This window comes from Delphinus delphis, chromosome 2 (assembly GCF_949987515.2).
Source record: "Delphinus delphis chromosome 2, mDelDel1.2, whole genome shotgun sequence".
Taxonomy (NCBI): Eukaryota; Metazoa; Chordata; class Mammalia; order Artiodactyla; family Delphinidae; genus Delphinus; species Delphinus delphis.
In genome coordinates, this window is record NC_082684.1 from 104,384,734 (window position 1) to 104,402,981 (window position 18,248).

At 44.2% G+C, this 18,248-nt stretch overlaps 1 protein-coding gene across 1 annotated transcript in view; it reads left to right on the forward strand.

Annotated features, from left to right (window-relative positions):
- BNC1 (basonuclin zinc finger protein 1) overlaps positions 1-3,426 on the forward strand; it is a 31,513-nt gene extending 28,087 nt beyond the window's left edge. The window contains exon 5 of the mRNA XM_060003611.1: positions 1,150-3,426. Coding sequence (XP_059859594.1) covers positions 1,150-1,834 — 685 coding nt within the window. The 3' untranslated portion in view covers positions 1,835-3,426. The remainder of the gene's footprint in view (positions 1-1,149) is intronic.
- The last annotated feature ends 14,822 nt before the right edge of the window (positions 3,427-18,248 follow it).

Genomic DNA, 18,248 nt, shown 5'->3' on the forward strand with positions numbered 1-18,248 from the left:
TGATACATTTTATGAGTAACACCCCTTCCATATGTCCTTGGAGATTTAGAAGAGAAAATTTGATTCCTTGTCATTTAGGTGAGGGTGTTTTTCCCAGTTTGACCCTGGCATGCATTCTGATCTGCGTTGGGGGAGGTATCTTCCCTGTTTGGAATAATCTCCAGTCCCCTTTAAGATTGTACCCTCTGGTAAGGGGTGTTTTTGCTCATCAGTAGTTAGGGGATCTCTGAGCAAGGCCGACATTGATTGACAAGTTACATCCAAATGATACCTTATGAGTAAAAGGCATGTGTCATAATGGATACTTATTATCTGCCCTTTAGGAGTAATCATTGGGTAGATGATTGGCAGTGTGCTCACAGTGCTGCATTTGCAAGATTTCTGTCTGGTATATAGTGAAATGTTGCAGATATGAACTAAATTTAGCACACACACATGTGCACACCCCACACACACACTCATGCACACACATACAATTTCTAGCCAGTCAGATTATCACACCTGTAGAACTTGCGTGGGGGTATGTATGCAAATACTCTAGACCACCATGCAAGCCACATAGGAAATTTTAAATTTTCTGGTAGCCACATTAAAAAAGTAAAAAGAAACAAGTGAAGTAAGTGTTAGTAACATATTTTATTTCACTCAGCCTATCCAAAATATTATCATTTCAGTATATGTCATAGCCACCTTTCAGGAGCTCATACACTTATGAGTAGCTGTCATACTGGACAGTGCAGCTCTAGAAGATATTTCCTGGTTTCATTGAAATAAAGTCCTCTGCTTAGTTCCTTATTGTCTGTGACCAGTTTTCTTCTGGGATCTCCTGGTTCCAGTGTCCCAGTTGAACTGGCCTAACTGAAGTAGTCCAGCCATTCTCTAAAGATGAGGTACCAGAACTTACGTGTCAATCAGATCGTGGAAACTGAAGAGAACTACATATTCTGTTGACCTTTCTGGTCAAATGCTAACTTGTGACAGGTGGTGAACGGCAGTGGGCAGTGTCCACCACACACACACTGTATCACTTCTCTCATGCCACAAGCTTTCCTGGTATCTGCGTAGCGTCTCTACTCAGAATGAAGGCTGTCTTTAACACACCAGAAACAACAGCCCAACCCATTGCTAACCGTCTTTTCACTCTTGTAGACACAGTTCAAACCTAAACCTCCACCAAAAAGTGTTGACTCAAGAAGTGTTGGAGAGCAGTGAAGACCATTTCCGTGCAGCTTACTTGTTGAAAGATATGGCTAAGGAGGCCTGTCAGGGTGTGGCTTTCACACAGCAAGCCTCCCCGACATCTGTCATCTTCAAGGGAACGAGTCGGATGGGCAGCCTGGTTTACCCAGTAGCCCAAGTCCACAGCGCCGGCCTGGAGAGCTACACCTCCGGTCCGCCAAGCGAGGGCACCATCCTGGATTTGAGTACTACCTCGAGCATGAAATCGGAGAGTAGCAGCCATTCCTCCTGGGACTCAGACGGGGCAAGCGAGGAAGGCACCGTGCTCATGGAGGACAGCGACGGCAACTGTGAAGGGGCGAGCCTGGTCCCCGGGGAGGATGACTATCCCATCTGCGTCCTGATGGAGAAGGCCGACCAGAGCCTTGCCAGCCTGCCGTCTGGGCTGCCCATAACATGTCACCTCTGCCAAAAGACGTACAGTAATAAGGGGACCTTCAGGGCTCACTACAAAACTGTGCACCTCCGCCAGCTCCACAAGTGCAAAGTCCCGGGCTGCAACACCATGTTCTCGTCTGTTCGAAGTCGAAACAGACACAGCCAGAATCCCAACCTGCACAAAAGCCTAGCCTCCTCTCCAAGTCACCTCCAGTAACGAGGTAGTGGGCCACGTTTGCTCAGATAAGCCTTTGTCGTAATTCAGGAATCAGGTAGTCCAAAGAAAAGCTTCTAACTCTGTTTAGTTACCATTTGGGGCAAGCGAGGCGAAGAATATTTGAGTTGACTTCGTAGTCTTCGACAGCAGGATGAGCAGAAGACAAGCCTCGTGAGAAGTTGCCATTGGGGTGGCGTTTCCTATTATTTTTCTTAGCCCAGGAGGTTTACCACTGACATAACAAAAACTTGCAGAAACGTGGTTTTCCCCAGATTTGTTTACACATTCCCTGGGAGAGCTCCAGGTCTGCAAGTTGACAGCAGGGTCCCAGGACCTGGGGGCAGCTTGAAGTGAGGCTTGTAGTATTAAGGGTCAGTCGAGTGTCCTGGGACACAGACTGTCACCACGGGTGACACCAGGAGCCACTCCCAAAGATCACATTTTTGAGTTCCTGCTTTAATGAGTCTGAAATCCAAACTGGAGTTTGGGAAAATGACTGTTTGAGACTATCCCTCCATTTAGATTGGAGAATTGCCTTTTGTCCCCCTGAAGATCTCATGTGTTACTCCAGGGAGTTCTCAAAGGAAGCACGTTGGCCTCTAATACGTAGGAACACAAATGTTACCCAGGATCTTAGTTCTCGCTCTGTAACACGCGTTAAGAAGCTAGGGGGAAATACTTCATGCACTTAAAAATAGCGGTCTTCAATTTAATTTAAAATGTTTGCTAATATTTAATTTGTGTTTATGTTCTGTGAGTGTTTGTGGTGAGTGCAGACATGTCACAGTGTGACCTCTGGGTCTCTGCTCAAAAGCAGAACAAGTGACAACCTAAACTGCAAAACCACTGCCCATTTTTGTTTGGTGACCTTCAGCGTCTGTTCATTGAGATCCCCTGTGGAACAAACGCAGGCATGATTCTGGCAGGACCATTTGTATATATTCAGCCAGAGTGTTTAGAGGATGTGGTCCTGATGGTGGTTGTGCATTTTCATTATCACTGGATCCCTCAGTCTTCACCCTTTTATAAATGTGGAAGATTAGGATGAACTTTTGAATTTACATGGTAGAAAGAAAAGTAGGACATTATTGCCATACTGTATGTCTTAATATTTAACTTATTCTGAAATATATTCTGTACCATTATACACATTTGCTGTTGTAGAAAAGAAGCATAATAGGTCCTGTGAAAGGAGACCCTGTCCTGAAATTCAGCATTTACAATACCCTAAAAGTCCATGGTTGGGAAAAAGAAATTGATTTTGTATTAAAACTTCAAGTTAATCACCTTTTTAAACTCATGGTTGGTTTGAGTAATGAAAAGCATCCTTAAAGAGAATTGGGGCTTTATAAGAGATACTATTCCTCTGACCCAAAGGTGAAAAAAGCCAATAACCTGTTACTGATTATTTCAACATTTTTTTTAAATAAATGTGATGACTTAAAATTTGTCTCTGCTTAAAGTGAGATGTATCTTTCAACTGTTTTGTTACCCAGCTGTTTAATATTCCATTGTCCCCAAAGTGGAAAAATTTGTATACAAATGAGTTTTCTATGATTTAATAAAAATATATGACACACTTTTTGTTTAAAAAGGCAAACCTTTGTCAAAGCAGTTTTGTCATACATACTGCGTGTTGTGTGAGCGCATGTGATCATCATACACACACACACACACACACACACACACACACACACACACACAGACTTATGAATTTTACAGATCTAACCACTCAGGGAAGGTCTGGTGGACAGGAATCAGTAACTACTGCCCCATCCTAACAGGAACTGCAGCGGTTCATGAGTTGCAAAGAAATCAAGTGGTTACTTCACTGGGAGGAGGGGCTAGGTATCACTTATCAAGGAAAATACAGGGATTTTTAAAAATCTGTGCTATCAAAGATAAGTCTTATGGCCAATGCTCAAAATGGAATGTAATGAAAGATTTAAGCCTCTTCTTTCTTTCTTAAATACGCAGGGTTTTTTTATTTTTTTTAATTTTTATTGGAGTATAGTTGCTTTACAATGTTGTGTTTGTTTCTACTGTACAGCAAAGTGAATCAGCTATACATATACATATATCCCCTCTTTTTTGGATTTCCTTCCCATTTAGGTCACCACAGAGCATTGAGTAGAGTTGCTTGTGCTAGACAGTAGGTACTCGTTAGTTACCTATTTTATACATTAAAGTAAGTTTTTATTACTTATCTTTTAACAACTTTGCCTCTTTCTTCTACCCTTCCAACATACAGATAAAAGCACAATCCCACCTACCCATCCAGCCCCCCTCTCAGGTGATGTCAGTGTCCCTGCTTCTTATTTCACTGGGAGAATAGGAGTCATCAGAGGGGAACTTTCTTAGCTACCGGCATCTGCACTGCTCCCGCCCGGCTCTGGGCCATGTCCTCTCTTGCCTGGACGACTGCTGTAACCTCCTCACTGGTCTGCTGCATCCATTCTCATCTCCTGCAGTATCCAGAATGTCCTTCTATGTTACAGATCCGGTCCTGTAGGGCCCCAGCTCGAAACCCTCCAAGGTTTCCCTTTAGCAGTTAGTGTAAAATCCAGAGACCCTCCCAAGGCCTACAAGGCCCTAAAACCTTTTCCTGCCCCTGCCGCTTCTCCATTCTCTTTTCATTACAGTCTTTGTCAGCCATCTCTCCCTCCCTCTCACCATAGCAGCTGTTCCAAACCTCCAGTTTGCAAGGTCCCACCCCGTGGACTGGTCATATTCACAGAGCTGACCTCACTTCCTGCTCTCTGAGAATTAGGTGGGAACCCCTTCAGCTTCTCCCCCGGTGCCCACCAGCCCCCATCCATTTGTCTGTATTCATACCCATCTTCATGTGGTCACATCTGCTTGGACCTCCTGAGAATCTATCTTGTGCCTGGCAGACAGTCAACAGTGAGCTGCAGGCCTCTGTGAGAAGGTGACCAGGATCCCCCCTGCACTCCCACCGCCCATTTTGCCCTCACACGCAGACCCGTCACAGCCTCCTTAGGTTCATCACGTCCCACTGAGGGATCCGAGTCTCCCTAACTCAACCTTTCTGATTTTATCCATGTGTGCCTGGGTGGCTGTGTTAGTCTGGGTCCTCTAAGAAGCAGATGCCAGTAGGACTAAATGTACAAGGATGGTATTAAGAGACACTCTTGAGAGAAAATAGGGAGCTGGGGAAAGCGGGAGGAGCCAGCAGATGCAATGCAGGGCTGACCCCAAGTGAAGAAAGGAAGGAGGGAAGATTGGGTGAAAGTATCTTGAGACCGCCATGTACCTGAGGAAGGGTCAGCACGGCCTTTGGGGAGTCCCTGTGTCCAGATGAACCATCTGAGCAGTCGGCCCCGATCTCCCGGGAATGGGTTCCCTGGGAATCGTTTCCCTGCCATGCTCCGTCTTGGCTGCGAGCAACCCATGGGAAGTGTGGCCACTGTGCAAAGGTGGCAGTGGACGTAGAGCATGATAGCTGTAGCAGTTGGCCAAATCTTACCTTTCTAAAGCCCCTGGGTCCTGTTCAAGGTGCATTCAAACCTATATTTTTCTTTAGACTCAAAAGAAGTGTTCACTTTCTTTTTGAAGACTGATGCTCTCACCTCATCCCTCCAGCTGCCTCAAGGTTGTCGTTCCATCACTTTTCTCCTCTCCCATTCATTATCAAATTCGTCTTTCTAATGGTCCCATCTCTCTAGCCTGTGACATTTGCAAATCTCTCTCATCTCAACGATTAAAAGAAAGAAAAAAGAGCTCTCTGTCCCCGCTCCCCCGATCCCTTCTGGTGACTCTTCTTTCCTTCCTGTGCATCCAATTTCCTTAGAATAGTAAGACTTTGCCTCTGTCCTCTGGCTGCACTAATCTTGCTCCCGGACGGCCATATCCAAAGGACACATTTGGTTCTTTGGTGAACCCTGGTCCCTCCTGGCCTTTTTCTCTCCTCATGCTCATGCTCTTGGTTGTCTTATTCATCCCCGTGACTTGCACCCCCAGCAGGATCCCTCCAGAGCTGCCCTCTGGACTGTTGGTTATCATGGAATAACCCACAGCATCTCCAGTTCAACTTGTCCTCAGCTCAGTTTGTCGTTTCCCCACCAATCAAACATTTTTCTCCTTCTGTTTCCTCGGATTGAGGGAGTGGTGCCATCACCTGGCCAACCCAAACTAAAACCCTGCAGCCGGTACTGAGCGTGGCTAGGAGCGTAGCCGGTACCGAGCGTGGTTAGGAGCATAGCCGGTACCGAGCGTGGCTAGGAGCATAGCCGGTACTGAGCGTGGCTAAGAGCATAGCCGGCACTGAGCGTGGCTAGGAGCATAGCCGGTACTGAGCGTGGTTAAGAGCATAGCCGGTACTGAGCGTGGCTAGGAGCATAGCCGGTACTGAGCGTGGCTAAGCGCATAGCCAGTACTGAGCGTGGTTAGGAGCATAGCCGGTACTGAGCGTGGTTAGGAGCATAGCCAGTACTGAGCGTGGTTAAGAGCATAGCCAGTACTGAGCGTGGTTAGGAGCGTAGCCGGTACTGAGCGTGGCTAGGAGCATAGCCGGTACTGAGTATGGTTAAGAGCATAGCTCTTTAGGTCTGACTGTCCTTGGCTGTTCCACATACTAACCTGGTGACCTTGGCCAAGTTACAGCTTCCCTGGGTCTCAGTTTCCTCATCTGTATCATGAGTATAAAAATATACTCATGAGCTTCGATAGTTCATGATGAGACTCAGATGACGTGGTGTATATGAAACACTCAGCACAGTGCCTGGCACGTACACCCTCAACAAACATTAGCCGTAAGCATCGTCTTTGTCACCATCATCATCCCTATCCCAGACTTCTCCTTTCATCTCACTCCCAACAGCAGCACTCAGTCACCAAATCCAAACGGCTCTACCTGCGAAAACGCTCTCACATCCTTCCCCTCTTTCCTGCTCATCATCGATGTCAGTTCATCAAGGCAACCCTCCGCTCCGTTCTCTGAGAGTATTTCAGCAGCATCCTATTTTTATTTCTCTCTCAAATCCAACCTCCAGACAGCAGCCCAAGGTCTGACGGTGCCACCCCCTCCAGGGACCTACCGTCCAGCCAGGCCTCAGCCAGGCTGACCCCCTGCAGTGGCCCCACAATCCTGGGGCTAGTCAGGCCCCGAAGGCCCTGCATATGCTGCTTGCTCTGCAGGAATCGCCTTTCCAGTCTCTGACCCACTAACCCTTGGTCCTCCTTTGAGACTCAGCTCAGGTGTCATCACTTCCTGAAAGCCCCTGGTGACCTCGCTGTCTCTCCCTCTCAGTGTTGAGTGAAGTGAGCCAGTTCTTGGCACCCATGTGCTGTCAGGTTTACCCACAGACTTGCCCTCCCCCACCCCAGCCCCTCCTTTGGCAGGTCTACTGTCAGCATTCACCCCTCACCAAGGGGCTTTACTTGTGACCTCTGGCTGTCAGTCAACAGAGAACCCTCTACCGCGTGCCAAGCATGCAGAGCACACAGTGGTAAATGTAATAGACATGGTCCCTGCTCTTGTGGAGTTTAAAGCCCAGCAAGGAAGACCGATAATAAACCAAAAGATTTTAAAATGACACAGCTGAATTTCCAGAAGAGAGGTCTCTCTATCTTCAACCTCTCTCACTAGCATCCCTTCCTGCAAGGCCCACCCAACTGAGGGCATGGGGTCATGACCTCCCCGTGACCCCCCTCCTCAAGATTGGGCACTCTGTCTCCACACCCAGGTGCGTGGCTGCTTAAATGTAACTTAACTGTCAATTGCCTGCAGGTCCCTAAACCTTCAGCCTTGTGGGTCATCCTTCTGTTTATATTCACATTAAATAACGCCCACACTTTAAGAAGACTCATCTCAGCAATCACTTTCTCCATCAGCCTTTGAACATTAAAAACACACAAGCCTCCCGGATTCTGGGAGCAGACTTTCAAATCAATACAACTTCAACTGACAGATGAAAACTAGCTTCTTTGCCCTTAATCCTAGGGATCTGATAATATTCACTCCTCCAATCAAGCTTTCAAAAACCCTTTTCTCCCTCCTCTAGCAGAGGGTCAAAGACCACGGGGGCATAAATATGGCCTCTCTTAAGGTTTATTCTGAATGAGCTAATCCACTCACATCCAGATTTTCCCTGATCTCTTAGACTCTACCTCTATTAGGAAATTGTATAGGTCACTGTTTTTTTTTCCTTTTTTAATGGAGATAAAATTCACATAACGTAAAATTTACCATCTTAACTATTTTAAAGTATACAATTCAGCAGCATTTAGTACACGTACAGTGTTGTGCAACCACGACCTCTACCTAGTTCCCAAACATTTCCATAACCCCAAAATACAACCCTGTACCCATTAACAATCACTCTCCATTCCCCCTTCACACCGGCCCCTGGAAACCACCAATCTCCTTGCTACCTCTATGGATTTGCTTATTCTGGGTATATCATATAAATGGAATCATAAAATATATAGTCTTTTGTATCTGGCTTCTTTCAGTTAATGTAGTGTTTTCCAAGTTCCTCCATGTTGTAACGTATCATTCCTTCCTGTGGCTAATGATACTCCATTGTATGGCTACACCACAACTATTTTAATTTGTTTTTCCACTTAGTGGACATTGGGATTGTTTTCGCTTTCTGGCTATTTAGAATAATGCTGCTCTGAACATTCATATACAAATTTTTGTGTAGACATACGCTTTCAGTTCACTTGGGTATGTACCTAGGAGTGGAATTGTTGGGTCATATGGTAACTATATGTTTAACTTTCTGAGGAATTGTGAGACTGTTTTCTAAGGTCACTGATTCTTAAATGTAGTTGCACGTTGGCGTCACCTGGGCATCTTGTAAAAGTACCACTTCCTAGGTCCCATCCTCCGAGGTTCTGATGTAATCAACCTGCTTTGTGGCCTTTGCAGGGAGAGTTGCAAAGCTCCCCAGATGCTTCTCCTCAGCCCTGGTTGAGAACTTCCAGTATACAGACAAAGAGGACTCAGAGATGATGTCATTAATCAATAACTCCTGAATCTGCCATCAGAAGTCAGTGTTTTCAGACCTGCTCGATTGTGAGAATTTTCTGAGGCACTTACTAAAAATACAGATTCATAGGCCCCTCCTCTGGAGATGGCTTAGGGAGTGGGCCTCGGGGGGATCCTGGGAATCTGAAGTTTTGACGCCCATTTCAGGTCTACCTTATGATCTGGCAGGTTTTGGAAACAATATCATAGATCCTTGCTTCTCAAAGTGTAGGCCTCAGCCAGCCACATCACCATCACCTGGAGCTTGTAAGAAATGCAAATTCTCCTACAGCTAAATCAGAATCTGCCTTTTAGCAATTCCACGGTGATTATAAGCACATTCGTATCTTTCTTTTTTTTTAAGATTTTTTGATGTGGACCATTTTTAAAGTCTTTATTGAATTTGTTGCGATATTGCTTCTGTTTTATGCTTTGGTTTCTTTGGCCATGAGGCATGTGGGATCTTAGCTCCCCGACCAAGGATCGAACCCTCACCCCCTGCATTGGAAGGTGAGGTCTCAACCACTGGACCCCCAGGGAAGTCCCAAGCACATTCGTATCTTAAAAGCACACGTAGACTCCTAAATGTCAAGCTGTATCGTCCCTGGACAAGTGGTTCTGCAAGTGGACATGCATTACATCATCTTAAAGGCTCATTGAAGCACAGGTGGCTCTCGGAGCTTCTCATTTAGTAGGTCGAGGCATGGCCGGAGAATCTACACTTGTAACAGGTGATGCTGATGCACTCGGACTGGGGACCCCACTTTGAGAATCCCCGGTCTAAAGTCCAGACCAGGGTTTCTCAATCTCGGCACTGTTGACATATGGGGCCAGATAATTCTTTATTATCTGTAGGGGGGCTACCCTGTGCATGGTAGGATGTTCAGCTGCTTCTCTGGCTTCTACCCATGAGATGCCAGTAGCACCCCCAAAATTGTGACAGCTAAAAATATCTCCAAGCATTGCCAAATATCCCCTACTGGGGATGGGGAACAAAATAGCCCCCAGTTGAGAACCACTGGTCAAGACTGTTCCTAAAAGGGAGGGTCTGTCACTCATCCCGTTCCTGGGAGAGGAGAGTTGTCCCCTGGCTCAGGCAACCTCTCTCAGCCTCTTCTCCCACCCCCTCAGATCCTGGGGGGCATCTACAAAGGAGCCTGAGACGCCCTGGGGCAACATCTTTCACCCAGGATTTACTCACAGGGAAATGAGACCCCGGTCCCAGCTCCCTGGCAATTGTGGGGTACAAGAGAAACGTCTGAGTCTCTGAACGCCAGCTTTATAGTCCTGACAGGTAGCCCAGCCCCTGTCACCCTCCCTCCTCACCCATAACTCCTTCTGTGCAAGGTCTACTTTTGGCTACTCATTAAAACCATATTTTCCAATAAACTTTTTTTTTTTCATTTTTTGGCCACGCCTTGCAGCACGCTGGATCTCAGTTCCCCGACCAGGGATCAAACCCGCGCCCCCTGCATTGGAAGTGCAGAGTCTTAACCACTGGACCACCAGGGAAGTCCCCCAAGAAACTTTAGAAGTGGCTTCAGACAAATTGTATAAAGAACTAAATGCCAATTGGTCACCTGATGCTTTTAAAGCTACATCCTAGAAATCTGTGATTGATTCTTAATTCATCTGTATTGCTATATTTTCTTTATGTTCTTTGCAGAGGGCTGGGAATACTAAGAAAAAACAAACGATTTTTTAAAGGAGGTGCTTGGCTTTCCAATCTTCTTTGATGCTTGGCCACCTTTCAGATTGTTGGTGAATAGTGCCCTCTGCTGGAATGTCTTGGTTATTGCAATTGGCATTGTGTGCTGCTGGAGTCCTGTCTGTCCTGGGAAATAATGTGTTTGGAAATTCCCCTCATGTCCTCCAATGCCAAGGCCAGGTGAAAAGAAGACATGTTTCCTGAATGTTCTTAAGCCCGCTTCGTGGAGTTGAGTGTCTCCACCTAGGGCACTGGTTCAGGGTAAGTTCACACAGGCTCCTTCTGTCACTCCCCAGTTTGGCACTTGCCTTCCTAGAACAGAAGGTGAAACCAGAGCCCTTCCAGCTCTCCAACCTGCCTGCATGTGGAGGAGTGATGTGGTGGGAAGGACACGTTTAGGGCCCCCAGGCTCCTGGCTTCACCTTCCACCTCTGCACATCCCTAGCTGTGGGGCCTTAAACATCTCTAACACTTGGAGACCTCATTTCTCCATCGACCAAATGGTGGTTTCAGATTGTATTTCATAGTGTTCTAGGAACCTCACAGGGACCTCACAGGCCAAAGGGGGTATGAGGAGTTGCCAAGAGGGCAATGACCAGCACCAGAGGAGTTCATTCCCCTTCTGTCTGGTCTCATATGTTAGGTTTTAATATTCTGTGTTCTGCTAAAATATATATATATATATAAAATATAAGTATATTATATATATATGCCACACCTTCTTTTTTTAATACTTATTTATTTATTTGGCTGTGCCGGGTCTTAGTTGTGGCACGTGGGATCTTCATTTGTGCATGTGGGACCTAGTTCCCTGACCAGTGATTGAACCCAGGCCCCCTGCACTGGGAGCACGAAGTCTTAGCCACTGGACCACCAAGGAAGTCCCAATATGCCACGTCTTCTTTATCCATTCATCTGTCAACACTTAGGTTGTTTCCATGTCTTGGCTACTGTGCATAATTCAACAACAAACATGGGAGTGCAGATATCTCTTCGAGATAGTGACTTCATTTCTTTTGGACATACACCCAGAACAGGGATTGCTAGATCATATGGTAGTTTTATTTTTTATTTTTTGAAAAACCTTCATACTGTTTTCCATAGTGGCTGTGCTAAGTTACATTTGCACCAACAGTGCACAAGGGTTCCCCTTTCTCCACATCCTCACCAACATGTTATCTTTTGGCTTTTTTTTTTTAAACTTTTTTTTGTTTTACACACACACACACACACACACACAGACACACACACACACACTGTATTTTATTTTTACAAGAGATAAATCAACTGACACCAAGCATTGTAAATGGATGACCACAACAAAAGCAGCAATGATTGCAATTACCAAACACGAAACACACTCACACTATGTCATAATATTGACATTCAGTCCAGGAATCCTCCACGGTAACAGCTCCTTTACTTGCAGTGAAAATTGATTTGTATATTTTTTGCCTCTGAGTCCTTGTGGGATTTATTTTATTTATTTTTTTTATTATTTTTTTTATTCAAACAGAAAGTCACAAAAATTATAATCATCCTCATCAGTTCACTCAGTCCCATGTAATTAATTTTTTTTTCATCTTGATCTTTTGGTAGCACTTTTATGAATTCATCAGTTTTCCATTAGAGTTCTGAAAATGCTTATTCAGTTCAGTAGTATGGTCAGTTACCAGAAACCTGTACTTGTCGGAGTTTTTCCATTAATTCCTTGAAGATGAAACTCTTTTATAGGAACATTTTTGCAAAAGCAGCAGAGTACACTCAGAACTGTCTGTAAATGACAAAACACTTTAAAATGACCACGGTTAAAGATTTGATGAAAGTTCATAGTAATGCAATTGACAAGGAAATTTAGTTATTTCTGAGATATACACTTTAAAGTAATAACTAGAATTGTGACTTATAACATTATACCAGAACATATAAGATTTTTAGAAATTTCATGTAATGTTTGAAACATTCATATTAACATACAAATAACATACAAATAACCCAAAGAAAGTTTAGTATTAGTTGGGGGTTTTTTTTGTTTTATTATACTGCAGGTTCTTATTAGTCATCAATTTTATACACATCAGTGTATACATGTCAATGCCAATCGCCCAATTCAGCACACCACCATCCCCACCCCACCGCGGTTTTCCTCCGCTTGGTGTCCATACGTTTGTTCTCTACATCTGTGTCTCAACTTCTGCCCTGCAAACCAGTTCACCTGTACCATTTTTCTAGGTTCCACATACATGCGTTAATATACGATATTTGTTTTTCTTTTTCTGACTTACTTCACTCTGTATGACAGTCTCTAAGTCCATTCACGTCTCAACAAATGACTCAGTTTTGTTCCGTTTTATGGCTGAGTAATATTCCATTTTATATATGTACCACATCTTCTGTATCCATCCATCTGTCGATGGGCATTTAGGTTGCTTCCATGACCTGGCTATTATAAATAGTGCTGCAATGAACATTGGGGTGCATGTGTCTTTTTGAATTATGGTTTTCTCTGGGTATATGCCCAGTAGTGGGATTGCTGGGTCATATGGTAATTCTATTTTTAGTTTTTTAAGGAACCTCCATGCTGTTCTCCATAGTGGCTGTATCAATTTACATTCCCACCAACAGTGCAAGAGGGTTCCCTTTTCTCCACACCCTCTCCAGCATTTGTTGTTTGTAGATTTTCTGATGATGCCCATTCTAACTGGTGTGAGGTGATACCTCATTGTAGTTTTGATTTGCATTTCTCTAATAATTAGTGATGTTGAGCAGCTTTTCATGTGCTTCTTGGCCATCTGTGTGTCTTCTTTGGAGAAATGTCTATTTAGGTCTTCTGCCCATTTTTGGATTGGGTTGTTTCTCTCTTCTCCTTCTGGGACCCCTATAATGTGAATGTTGTTGCGTTTAATGTTGTCCCAGAGGTCTCTTAGGCTGTCTTCATTTCTTTTCATTCTTTTTTCTTTATTCTGTTCTGCAGCAATGAATTCCACCATTCTGTCTTCCTGGTCACTTATCTGTTCTCCTGCCTCAGTTATTCTGCTATTGATTCCTTCTCATGTAGTTTTCATTTCAGTTATTGTATTGTTCATCTCTCTTTGTTTGTTCTTTAGTTCTTCTAGGTCTTTGTTAAACATTTCTTGCATCTTCTTGATCTTTGCCTCCATTCTTTTTCCGAGGTCCTGGATCATCTTCACTATCATTATTCTGAATTCTTTTTCTGGAAGGTTGCCTATCTCCACTTCATTTAGTTGTTTTTCTGGGGTTTTATCTTGTTCCTTCATCTAGTACATAGCCCTCTTCTTTTTCATCTTGTCTATCTTTCTGTGAATGTGGTTTTTGTTCCACAGGCTGCAGAATTGTAGTTCTTCTTGCTTCTGCTGTCTGCCCTCTGGTGGATGAAGCTATCTAAGAGGCTTGTGTAAGTTTCCTGATGGGAGGGACTGGTGGTGAGTAGAGCTGACTGTTGCTCTGGCAGCAGAGCTCAGTAAAACTTTAATCTGCTTGACTGTTGATGGGTGGAGCTGGGTTCCTTCCTGGTTGGTTGTTTTGCCTGAGGCAACCCAACACTGGAGCCTACCTGGGCTCTTTGGTGGGGCTAATGACAGACTCTGGGAGGGCTCACGCCAAGGAATACTTCCCAGAACTTCTGCTGCCAGAGTCCTTGTCCCCAAGGTGAGCCACAGCCCCAACCCCACCCCACCCCCCGCCTCTGCAGGAGACCCTCCAACAGAAGCAGGTAAGTCTGGTTCAGTCTCCCCTGGGGTCACTGCTCCTTCCCCTGGGTCCCGATGTGCACACTACTTTGTGTGTGCCCTCCAAGAGTGGAGTCTCTGTTTCCCCCAGTCCTGTCGAAGTCCTGCAATCAATTGCCATTAGGCTTCGAAGTCTGATTCTCTAGGAATTCCTCCTCCCGTTGCCAGACCCCCAGGTTGGGAAGCCTGACGTGGAACTCAGAACCTTCACTCCAGTGGGTGGAGGTCTCTGGTATAAGTGTTCTCCAGTCTGTGAGTCACCCACCCAGCAGTTATGGGATTTGATTTTACTGTGATTGAGCCCCTCCTACATTCTCATTGTGACTTCTCCTTTGTCTTTGGATGTGGGGTATCTTTTTTGGTGAGTTCCAGTGTCTTCCTGTCGATGATTGTCCAGCAGCTAGTTGTGATTCTGGTGTTCTCGCAAGAGGGAGTGAGAGCATGTCCTTCTACTCTGCCATCTTGGTTCCTCCTCCTCTTTTGGCTTTTTGATAATAGTCATCCTAACATAATCAGAACAGCATGGCTTTTGTTAAAGAAGGGAGTCTCTCTGACCTAAAATCCAAGCCACCAGCGAAGAGACTTGAAGATATAGTAAAGTGGAATCTTTTCTTAAATATCGGGATTTTTCTGAATGCAAAAGTAATACAAACTCATGGGGGGCTGAGGGGAGATGGACGAAAATACAGAAGAAGACAAAAGTTTAAAAATCCCACCCTGCCATCATCCTTCCATCTGTTTCCTTTCTTTTGTTAAAAGAAAAGTCGTGTTTGTTTAATTATTTACTCTTCTTTTTATCTAAGTAATATTTATTTTGGCTATTATATTTATATTCTCTTAGATATTATATTTATATTTATATATTTCTAAGAGCTCCATATTCCAAAGGAGTAATTCTTCTTGGGATGTATGGTTTTCAACTGCCTACGTTCCTTTCCTCCTTTGCTTTTGCTGTTTCCATGCACAGAACCTACGCAAGGTTCTTTCTGATGATTTTTCACCTTTCGGTGGGGCTGGTTACTTGCTGAAGAATAGAGTGGGTATGAGTGAGGCTGAGCAGAGGGAGGGAGGAAATGGAGAGAAATGCTCTATCATTTTAGTCTATAAGGAGATATCTTGTAGCACTTAGGAATGCTTTGAAGCATACAACAGAAAATTCAAAAAATTAGTGTCAGACAGAATTTATTTCAAATAACAAGAAATGTAGGCATAAGTAACTGCTGGGATTTGCGTAGTGGCCCAGCCTGGCCAGGGCCACCACCTCTACAATTCTCTTGATTTTTCCCTCATTGTCAAGGAACAATGAGGCTTCTCTGACTCCAGTCACCAACCTGAATTGAAGGTAGGAAGAAGGCGTAGAGGATTGGCACTAAATAGGTTTTTCTGTATTATCAAGAAAAGCAGTTTTCCCAGAAGGCCCTAGCAGATTCTACTTCTGTATCATTGACCAGAACCATGTCACATGGCCATATTTAGCAGCCAGGGAAGCAGGGAAAGCAAAGATTTAGTTTTCCTTTCCTCTGTGGTGGAGGTGGCAACAATGAAAGAGTTTGGAACTATCTACTGAGTTAGCCAAGTAACAGAAACAGACTCACAGACATAGAAAACAAACTAATGAATACCAAAGGGAAAAGGGGTGGAGGAGGGATAAATTAGGAATTTGGGATTAACAGATACACACTACTATATATAAAATAGATAAGTGAGGACCTACTGTATAGCACAGGGAACTATATTCAATATCTTGTAATAACCTATAATGGAAAAGAATCTGAAAAAGAATATATATATTATAAATAAATAGAATATATATATTCAGTTGTACATATATAACTGAATCACTTTGCTGTACACCTGAAACTAACACAACATTGTAAATCAACTATACTTCAATATAAAGAAAGCCAGTGGGGACTTCCCTGGCAGTCCAGTGGTTAAGACTCCACGCTTCCACTGCAGGGGGTGCAGGTTCAATCCCTGGTCAGGGAACTAAGATCTCATATGCTGCGTGGCACAGCCAAACAAACAAACAGTGGTTTCCACATCTTTCCTTTGTCCTGGGACTAAGTCTCCTTTCATATTCCATTTTTCAACTGGGTGGTTGGCTCAGAGGTTGAGTCACTACTCCCTGTGCTACAGTCTGGAGATTACTGCCTCTTCTCAGAAGCCATACAAACTAGGTCACCAGCAACAAATTTGGCCTTCCAGTGTCACTTCTCCTTCAGCTCCATTTCCCCTGCCTTTCCAGTGTCCACCTGGCCTGTACAGGAAGTGTCCTTCTTTCATGATAGACACCTGCTTCTGGATCTCACTGCTGCCATCTAGAGTCTCCCAGGTGGACGAGTCACTCCCAAGGGGGTGCACAAGATGATCAAATGGGCTGAAGGAAGAAAATATGGAGCTTCAGTTATCTTATTTTTATCTTGACAAAACAAAGAAGTTCATCTTTACTGACCTTGAATATACAGCCAAACAAGGGCACCCTTGTTTGGCTCGTGTGTCAGGTGGACATGTGGTACACATTCGGAAGACTGGAAGCTAAACACGTAGAGAAGTTGACAGTGGCTCTCACACTCCTTCTTTCCCTCTCAGTGTGTTGCAGAGTAATGCAGTTTATGGGTGCCCAGCTTAGAGGATTAGCAATTATACTATCTAATTTTAAAACCTAGCTAACACAAAGTGAACAAGAAGTTTACAGAAATTCCTGCCAAAACAAAAACAAAACAAACAAACAAAAAAAAACTATGGTGTTATGGAGTGGAAAACTGCACAACCTAAAAGTTGAGAATTATGTTTTATTCAGTGGATTTGCTGAGGACTCAAGCCCGGGAGGCAGCCTTTCAGATTGCTCTGAAGAGGTAAGAGAGGAGCCCAGGATATACAGGAATTTTTACAACCAAAACCAGGTAGTCGGAACATCAAAAGATTACTGTTAATTAAAGAAAAACCGGACATCTCAAGTTACTCAATTTAGCACTTTTCTATGTATGGGAAGATGCAAGAATCTGGGCTCATTGAAATCATTCCTTTGATATGCACCTCAGCTATCTGGGGCCAGAATCCTGTTTTTCTCCAACCTGAATCCCCTCAGGGTGCACTGTTGGGGGTGGCTGCAGTGGCTGCATCCTTTGTTTACTAATATGGCAGGAGACACTCATTGTCCACAGCATGAAGACAATACTAAAGCAAGCACAAACAAAACACTAAGATCAAAATGGCAGACATAACGTCTCTTTTACTATTAGAAGTGAACTTTTCATCAGCCACGTTACAGAGTAAAAACTACAACAATCTAATCAGATCTACGGGAAAACCAAATTTTATCCAAAAAAAAGTATTTGAAGCATGGATTCTCATGAGTAAAGATGTGCAGTTAATAAATAAAATTTAAATGATCTGGTTTTGGGCTTCCCTGGTGGCGCAGTGGTTGAGAGTCTGCCTGCCGATTTAGGGGACATGGGTTCGTGCCCCGGTCCGGGAGGATCCCACATGCCGCGGAGCGGCTGGGCCCATGAGCCATGGCCGCTGGGACTGCGCGTCCGGAGCCTGTGCTCCGCAACGGGAGAGGCCACAGCAGTGAGAGGCCCGCGTACCGCAAAAAAAAAAAAAAAAAAAAATGATTTGGCTTTAAATATTGTTTAGTCCATTAAAATCTCATCAGTTTAAATTTTCTCCTTCAATCTGTTTTATCATTTATATAATTCATGAACATAACAATATTTGTATATAAATTACAGGGTTATGTGTTGGGGTGCATCTATTTTATTCTGATAGTGGTTTACAATCAAAACTGTTTGGAGAAGACTGCCCCTAGCAATGAACTTTCAGGTCTCTGACCTTCCTCAGATCGGGAGGGTTCTTGGTCATTAACTACACAACTCACTCAAGCTATTGTAACCAGAAAAGGAATTTATCAAAGGGCATTAAGTGGCTCACAAAACCTTTAGGGGAGCCAGACAGCAA